The sequence below is a fragment of the Quercus lobata genome, chromosome 5, assembly GCF_001633185.2.
Source record: "Quercus lobata isolate SW786 chromosome 5, ValleyOak3.0 Primary Assembly, whole genome shotgun sequence".
Taxonomy (NCBI): Eukaryota; Viridiplantae; Streptophyta; class Magnoliopsida; order Fagales; family Fagaceae; genus Quercus; species Quercus lobata.
In genome coordinates, this window is record NC_044908.1 from 55,403,736 (window position 1) to 55,412,818 (window position 9,083).

Genomic DNA, 9,083 nt, shown 5'->3' on the forward strand with positions numbered 1-9,083 from the left:
TTTCTAACATTATTCATATTCCAAACAAGAAGCCAAAAAAAAAAAAAAGCAAACGAAGAAGGTTGAATTACATCCAAAATATGCTTACATGTCATTCTTTTGAATCTTTGTTTTTTGAAAAGAAGAGAGGTAAAAAGAACAAAAGGAGGGTGTGTTTTTTTTTTTGGGGGGGGGTGTGGGGGGGTTTGGGTGGGGTGGTGAAGGGATACAGGAAACAGTCATTTAATGACAGGTCTGTTGCATCAGTTGGTCCCTGAGAGTTTACGGCATGTTTAATGCTATCCAGTTCCCTAATATGTTGAACTGTAAAGCATGTCTAGCAAGTAGCAAGGCTAGTTCTTACTTGGTTAAAATAATTACAGAATACATTTCCAATTTGTTCTAATAATTGTAAAGCAATTAACCTGGATACATAAAAATGTTCCTGGTACATTCTAAGAATGAATTAATGGAGAGAGAGGGACAGAGAGCAATTTACCTTCTTATATAATGACATAAGGTTCGAGTCTTCAAAAGTTAAATATCCAGCCATCAAGACAAAAAGAATCACACCGCATGACCGTAGATCTGCCTTTGCTACATCATAGCCTTTGTTGTTGATCACCTACAAAAGTGAAGTGCCAAAGGTTAACAAAACGAAACAGAAGGTTATGAGAGTAAAGAAATTGTAGCTTGCACTTTGAATCAAAAGCAGATATACCTCTGGAGCAACATAATTTGGCGTACCACATGTTGTGTGAAGCAATCCATCTTCCTAAATAGAGGAATTAGATAATCAGTTACAGTACATTCATAGATAAATTAAGTAAACCTGCCTAATAATTCACCATAGTACCAATATAACCCAAAAACAGTGTGGTAGGCACAGGCAAATCAGAATGAGAAGTGGGGCTTCTAGGGCCCAGTGGCCAGTTGCCACCAACACCTATTAAGTTCTGCGTAACTTTTTTTTTAAAGGTAAATTACAGACCCATCAGTGGATTTTGAACCAATGACCCCAAACTCTACCCACACTTGTAAGAGGAGAAACTAACATATGAACCAGGGCTCATTGGCAAGGGTTTTGTGCAACTTTTAGGATAAAAACTTTATTTTTTATTTTTTTGGATAAGTGCATAAACACAATTTTTTTCTGAGGCAAGATGATGCAGAACAATTAACGGTCTAATACCAAAATTTATGCAATACAATCTTTTGCAGGAACAAATAGAATAGAAAGTAAAGGATAAACCTGGAATCAAACCTAGGGTTGCTTGGAATTAGCACCTAGTGCATCCTTTCCTGGAATCAGCAGATTCAGCACTAAGCCATTGGCATAAACCAACAAAGTTTTATACATCAATCATAGTACTACCCCCATTGACTACTAGGACTGAACTCTAATAACCCTGATTGACTTAGGCCAAAACCCAATTATGCAATTACAAAAACAACCTTAATAACTTAACTAGCTAACAAGACTTAAAATAATTCAATAGACATATAATAAAAAGACAATGGACTTCTAAAATTAAATTGAATTGATATTGCACTCCCTGCATCACATTAAGTCATCATATTCACTCGAACTTGTTGTGGTAGTGCACTTAATCCAAAATCCGAAACATTAAGAACTGCATTAGCATCCAGCAGTAAATTCTCTGGCTGCAAATGACAAACCACAATGACATCTTTATTTTATTTTATTTTCTTATAATAGATGCAATGTCATTCAATTATACATAAAAATCAGTTCATTGCCTCCAACTGCATAAATTAATTTTAGGGTAAAATACAGTCAAACCCTTGAAATTTGGGCTAATGCCAGTCAGGTCCAAGACATTTCAAAACCGACCAACTTGGTCCCTAAACCATCACTCATTTTTCTCCTCTCTATGATGGTGATTAGGGACCAAGTTAGTCAATTTTGAAATGTCTTGGACCTAGCTGGATTTAGTAGCTCAAACATTATAAGAGTATTATAGGTAAATAGATAGCTAAAAAAAGAAAGAAATAGAAATCACATCTTTAGGTCTCTATGAAATACACCTCTGCCATGACAGTAATCCACAGCATTAATAAGTTGCTGAAAATACTTTCTAGCTTCATCTTCCTTCAACCTTCCTTTACTTGCCTGGCTCAAGAAATAGCACAAAAACCAGTTAATTATATAGAGTTTATTAACGGATCATTCATTTTTATGATAAGTAGAGTCTATTAACAGATCATGCGCATATAATTTAGGGCCCTTCATTCCAGATCACATATGTTAGTCATCAGTAGGAAACAAGCACTATCTTACAATTTTAATTTTGTCAAACAATTCCCCACCGGTCACAAATTCCATGACTATATATATTTTCGTCCTGGTAGCCATCACCTACGCAAGTAATACTGCTGGAAGTCAATCGAGACTCAGAAGATAATCAAGAAACATTCTGATTAAGTACAAAACATGTGGAGAATCCAGGATATAGAAATATATCACAATTAAGATCAAATATAAATCTCCACCAATAAACCATGAAGAAGGTGATTGAATAATAAGTCATTTCATTGCATTAAGATAAGTTAAAAATAAAATTAAACAAAGTAGGTGTGCTCCCAAACCTCATACATACGGATAACGTTTGGGTGTCTGATCAGTTTCATAGTTGAAATTTCACGTTTAATCTGCAAAGGAGAAACCAGCCCAAAAAACAAAAAACCAACATTTATATATAGAAAATGTAGAACTTCAACAAAGTATAATCTTTGCACAATCAATGCATATAAATCTTAAATAATTCTCCACTAAATGCCAAAGTGAGGGGGTGCAAAGAACTCATCTGGCAATCAAAATGTTGTTTATTTTCTTTTCTAGGCAACTTTTACAGCAACCAAACAGCGCACAATAACCCCTAGAGTCTCAATATTATTACACGAGACAAAAGAATTACATTTCCAATGTAATTATATTAACCAAAATTTCCTTAGATTTGGAGTTTCATATCAAAAAAATATATATTATCTTATAATTATGCAAGCACTCCATAAGCAAATTATATAGAACATAAAAGACTAATCTAGAATTATACTTTGAGTCAATTAAATTGTATTGAGCAATGATAGGGGCACAATCTCTTTTCACAACGTATTTCACAACCTACTAGAGTGTTAAGTTGTGATTGGAGCAATATCACGTTTACAATTGTTGACAAACGTTCTCAGTATTTAGTTTTTAACTTTTATGTACAGCTTTTAAAACCTCACTTTTTCTTACTTCTTCGAAGTACAAGTATACTTTTGCACACTTTTAGAAAAAAGTTAGATAAACTATTTCTAAATAGACATTAATTAATAATCACAACATGTCACATCAGCAATTGTGAAAAACTTCGTATCCATAGTCATTGACTTATTTATTTGAAATTGAATTGATTTGTTTGTGAAATAAACCCAATTCTAACTCTCTCTAATTTGGTTGCTCTTTGAGGTTATTTATATTATAAAGCTCATATCAACCCAATATACCATGACGTGGGACTCGTCACATACTCAACTAATTTAATATCAATTTTTGGGGATATCACAAGAATAATTCACCACCTAACGAACATTGAATAAATTAAAAAACGAAAATAATACACAATTATTTAAAATTTCAGAAAAGTTCAAGTCAAATAAAGAACCTACCAGCAAATAATAATTAGTAAAGAATTATTTTTCACACTGTTTTCACAAAATGACAAACTTAAGATAAGTCTTCAACTTCTTTTAAAAAACACGTTTTAGCCAGAGTTGACTTCGCCTAATAGTTAAAAATCAAAAACAACAAATTACATTTCGCTTGCTCTTTTTCCTTGTTCATTTTTTCTTGGCAGCCACACAGTCAAACAACAAATAATATTACGGTGTTACTCAGTGTAAAATCAAAGAAATTCCTCGAATTCAACTTAATTGAATCAATAAATCTAACCAGAAAAAAGAGAGAAAAAAAAAAAAAAACAAATCTGATTCGGATGATTCAAAAAAATGAATTGAAAAATTAGGATTAATATTACGATGAGTACCTAAGCGATCATCTTGTACTTGAAATTTGTTTTGAAAATATTGTGTATGTATCATTTTTCTTTCACAATTATAATCGAAGTGGTGTTTTCACAACACAATTTCACAAGTAGAGTGCACTTAAGAAGTATGTAACAATATTTATCCTTAAATCAATTAATTCTAATATACTCTATCAATCTGCTAAAAAATAATAATAATAATATACTCTATCAAACATAAAGAAAGAGTGTGTATTGTATGTAACCATGTAAATGTTCAACAAATTTTTATATATAAAACTCTAATTTTGATTGAAGTATCTTTAAAAACAAAAAAAAATTAAATTTCAAATGACAGTCTTTAATTTATTTTTTAGCATTATAGTCTCTAATTTTGCATTAAGTGTCATTCCATCCTTAATATTTCATTTTTGTTCTTAAAGTTCACATTTATTGTTAATTACGTATTGTGATCCATCTCATTACAAGATTATCATTAAATCTCCAATACATCCAGATATTTTATTCAGTGCATTTAAGAAAACTGAGGAGGATTAGTACTAATTTAATGGTCAGTATGGCATATACTGCAGGTATGACTGATACCGGTACACAATATTGATTTCCTTGATTTTAATTCTTAAACCAACCATTTGACACAATTTAAAAAGAAAACAGTGGTGAATAATAAAAATTACGTATCATATGCGTGCTTTACATCTATTCTTGTTCTCATCAAATTTTTTAGGGAGAAAAAAGAAAAAAGAAAACTATTGTGAAAGATATTGATATAAATAATAAATAAATAAAAACATGTTTATCCTTAATTTTCTATTGATTAAGAAAATATATATATATATATATATATTCTATTTTCCCTTTTGAAAGTTTGTTAGCATAAATTACTAAAAACTAGGAAAATGATATTTAAAATAATCATTAAGAGAAATTACAGACTAAGTGTCTAACTGACGTTTAAAAAACTCTTTAAATGGGTTGAATTTGAATCATTTGATTCTTAAAAAAAAATTGATTGAATTTATAGGAAAGTAAAATCTAAATGTTTATTAATAAAAAATTGTGAATTCAAGAAAAACAAATAGGAGAGACGTTGGGCACCCCTTGGTCCCAAAGTGGATCCGTCCACAGTATTTTCTAAGACACGTAACGTAATCATGAAATTATAGTGAATTGAAATTAGTGATGTGAAATGGGACATTTGATTTGAATGATTTGATTGTATTTTGTAAAACACGTAACCTAGCCGATAATGACTTGAAAAGAGTGATATGAAGTGGGACATTTGATTGTATGTGATGTGTGTGTGTATAAAAAAACGTTTTTAAAAACACAAAATATTTATAAAAAAAAAGATTTACAAGCTTATTTTCTTTTAAGAATAAATAGAGAGAATTACAAGCTACAGACATATAACAAATCGAAACTTACGGTACATTCTGATATGAAAATGACTTTTTTTAAATAAAAAAAAAATTGAAAAGGACATTAGGTTCTCATAAAAAAAAAAAAATTAAAAGAAAAAGACATTAGTCTCTATAGAACGTAATTTTATTAACTAATTAATTAATTGAAGAAATATTATAAGAAGACACGCAATATTTAATAACTAAAGTTACATATTGAGATCGTTGAGCACTTTCCATAGGAGGGGGATTAATATTGACACCGAATATAAGTGTTTGTGGAGTGTGAGAGGTAAGAGTTTGGGTTCAAGTCTCTAAGAGAGAGTTTCATATACATATACACTTAGATTAGGTTAAAGTAGAATTTTTATCTTGCATTAAAAAGAAAAAAAAAAATTGTCACATAAGATTTATAGTGAAAATATTGCAGATATAATATTACTCTAAAAATAACTTTGCTCCCTCAAACATAATCCTTAACCCCTTAAATAAATAAAAAAAGGTTAGAATAACAACAATAAAAATTAGTTTGCAATTTGAAGGGTGTAGTTTGCAATTTAGCCTTAATATTGTGATTACAAGCCACTAAACTGAATAGGAATATTTCTTGAAAGAAAATTACCAAATCAGGTACCTAAAATTGTCATTCCTCCTCTATATAATGAGGCTACATGGACTTGAACTGAAGAAGCATAACATTTTTCCTTTCCTTGTAATTTGGGGTTGTACAAAGCAAGATGGTGATGAATGTTGAGATAATCTCCAAGGAGATAATTAAGCCATCATCTTCAACACCCCATCACCTTAGGAAGTTCAAGCTTTCCTTCTTAGACCAACTTGCACCTCTCTTTCATTTTCCTATCATTTGGTTCTATGATTCTAAGAAAGTTGTGGATGTTGAACCATTTGAAAGATCTTGTTTGCTAAAAGAGTCTCTAGCTGAAACCTTAACTCACTTCTATCCATTAGCTGGAACACCTATTAATGAAGAATTCTCCATCAACAGTAACGACAAGGGTGTAGACTATATTCAAGCTCGAGTCCTATGCAAGCTATCACAAGCGATACACAATCCAAATGGCAATGATCTAATCCAATTGCTACCATTGAGCCCGATAATAGTTGCAATGATTTTGGAAAGGAAGTTCTCCTAGCTGTCCAATATAATATTTTTGAGTGTGGTGGAGTTGCAATTGCTGTGTGTATCTCACATAAGCTTGCTGATGTAATATCTGCAGTCAATTTTGTTAATGCATGGGCTGGCACATGTAGAGGAGAAAGTGAAGTTATAAGTCCTATTTTTGATGCGCACATCCATTTTCCTCCAAGAGATATAACTGGGTTCATGCCAAATGAAGCCTATATTTCAAAAGAAACGATTGTGACCAGAAGGTTTGTGTTCAACAAATCGAGCATAGCCGCACTAAGAAGAGAAGCCTCTGCTGCATTTGGTCCAGAAGACAGGGTTGCATCACGCGTTGAGGTCGTTTCAGCATTCATATGGATGCGTATCATGGTGATGGCTCGGACAAGGACAACAAAACCTAAGCAAGTAACAGCAGTTCTTGCAGTGAACCTGCGAGAGAGAATGGTTCCACAACTTCCAGTGCATTCCTTTGGGAATCTTGCGAGGGTTGCGATTGCAGGTGAAACACCGGTTGAGATGGAGAAGGATTACCAATTTTTAGTGAGGCAGCTTAGGAACACTATCTTGGAAATCAATGCTGAGTACTTGAAGAAACTACAAGATGGCCCTGTTGGAGATTTGTATTTTCTAGGGAAAAAAGACAAACAATTCCAAAATGGTGAGATAGAGTCCTGTAACTTTAGTAGTTGGTGTAGGTTTTCTGTGTATGAAGTTGATTTTGGTATGGGAAAGCCCACCTGGGTGTGTTGTCCAGGCTTTTGTTGTAAGAATACGGTAGTCATGATGAGTACCAAAGATGGTGATGGAATTGAGACATGGGTGAGCATGAAGGAAGAAGACATGGTCATGTTCGAAAATGACCAGGAGCTGCTCTCATATGCTAGCTAGCTTCCCAACAGTCAACAGAGACAGGGAATGAAGAAAGAGCTAACTATACATGTCCTTATCAGGCCGGCTCAACGAATTTGGGGCTCTAGACGAAAGCTTTAAATGGGACATTTTATTATATTTAATTATAAATTCATATATATTTTTCAATTAAAATTTATTTTTCTTACTTTTTGAGAGGCAAAATTACTATTTTTCTTGTTCATTTATGAAACTTTCACTCAAATTTTTTGCAAGATTTTGTTTTTTATTAGTAATAAATTTGTCCATAGCTCCTTCTTGAGATTTAATTAGTTCTTTTTTTTTTTTAGTTTTTCATATCCAGATGGGTATTTTTTAGTAGATATTTGTAATTAAAAAAATATTTATGAATAAATGAAACACAATCTATAATAATAAAAAATTACAATTTAACTAGAATAATATAAATTTAATGTATAAAACAATAGAACCTGGTTTATCAAAAGCACAATTGCAACTTTACTTAATATAATCACTTTACACTTTAAATTTGCACAAATAAATTAAAATTAATATTAATAAAAGTAAATTATTTTAAATTTATAATTTTGTTATCAATACTATTTTTTTTATGTAGTAGTAAATCATTTTTTAGCAAAATGTGTAGGACTCAACTTGATCCACTAAGAGGTAAGACCAGCCCACTAGCAAAATGTGTAGGACTTAACTTGATCCACTAAGACTAAAACCCTTGGACCCACCCACTATCCCTCCATGGCTCCATCCAACTAAATCTGATTTCTTAAAAAAAAAAAAAAAGTGTAGCACTAGGATCACTGGATCAATACTTTAAAAAACATGTAGGATTAGGATCACTGGAACAATACTTTAACTTCCATCCACTAAATCTGATTTCTTAAAAAAAAAAAAAAAAAAAAAAAAAACAAACAAACTTTGTTTGGAAGTTGTTGAACAATTGTCTGCCAACGTTTCATAATCTTCATATTAGAGGTATATCCAAGGGAAATCTTTGCCCAATGTGTAATGAGGAAGAGGAGAGTTTAAGCCATCTCTTTCTTCTTTGCCCTTTCACTAGGGCATGTTGGCACGGAACCACTCTAGCTATCCACTCTTCAGACTTCTCTGACCTGTCTATTCAACATTGGCTGCAACAAATCATTTCAAGACATGAATTGGGAAATTTGGACTCTATGTCTTATTTACAGGATGTTTTTATTACTCTTTGGGCTATTTGGAACCATCGGAACAAAGTAGTGCATCAAGGAATCATCCCTAATCCAATGGAAGTTATTCTAATTGCTCAAAATTTTTCTTGCAGGTATAAGGCCTCCCTCTCAAGCTGTCAGACCCCGAGAAGAAGAGATAGCAGCTGTTCCATCACTTGGCAGCAACCTGCAGCCAGGAGCTGGAATCTAATCATCAAAATTGCAGCAGCTCGAAAGAGGAGGCAATGTAGATATGGTATTGTATATGAAGCTCTAACTTTGCAGGGAGATAAGGTGTTTTTTGGAGTAGCAAGTACCTCTGCTACAACTTCCACTGGAGCTCTTTTGGAGGCTGTTATTGAAGCTGGTTTGGTAGCCAAAGCTCAAGGCTTTCCAAATGTTTTGTTCCTTAGTGATAGCAAAAAGC

The 9,083-nt window shown here is 32.4% G+C and overlaps 2 protein-coding genes across 2 annotated transcripts; one reads left to right on the plus strand and one right to left on the minus strand.

Moving 5' to 3' along the window:
* Nucleotides 1-415: 415 nt before the first annotated feature.
* Nucleotides 416-3,366, minus strand: LOC115990717 (CBL-interacting protein kinase 23-like). Its single transcript, XM_031114515.1, has 7 exons — nt 3,337-3,366; nt 2,590-2,652; nt 2,288-2,359; nt 2,006-2,113; nt 1,564-1,644; nt 701-754; nt 416-604 (listed from the first exon to the last, which is right to left on the minus strand). Exons 1-7 carry the CDS (start codon nt 3,364-3,366, stop codon nt 446-448), a joined length of 567 nt encoding a protein of 188 aa, XP_030970375.1. The 3' UTR covers nt 416-445.
* A 2,805-nt stretch (nt 3,367-6,171) lies between these two features.
* Nucleotides 6,172-7,469, plus strand: LOC115990718 (vinorine synthase-like). The gene is made up of 2 exons (XM_031114516.1): nt 6,172-6,453; nt 6,546-7,469. Exons 1-2 carry the CDS (start codon nt 6,172-6,174, stop codon nt 7,467-7,469), a joined length of 1,206 nt encoding a protein of 401 aa, XP_030970376.1.
* Nucleotides 7,470-9,083: the final 1,614 nt, after the last annotated feature.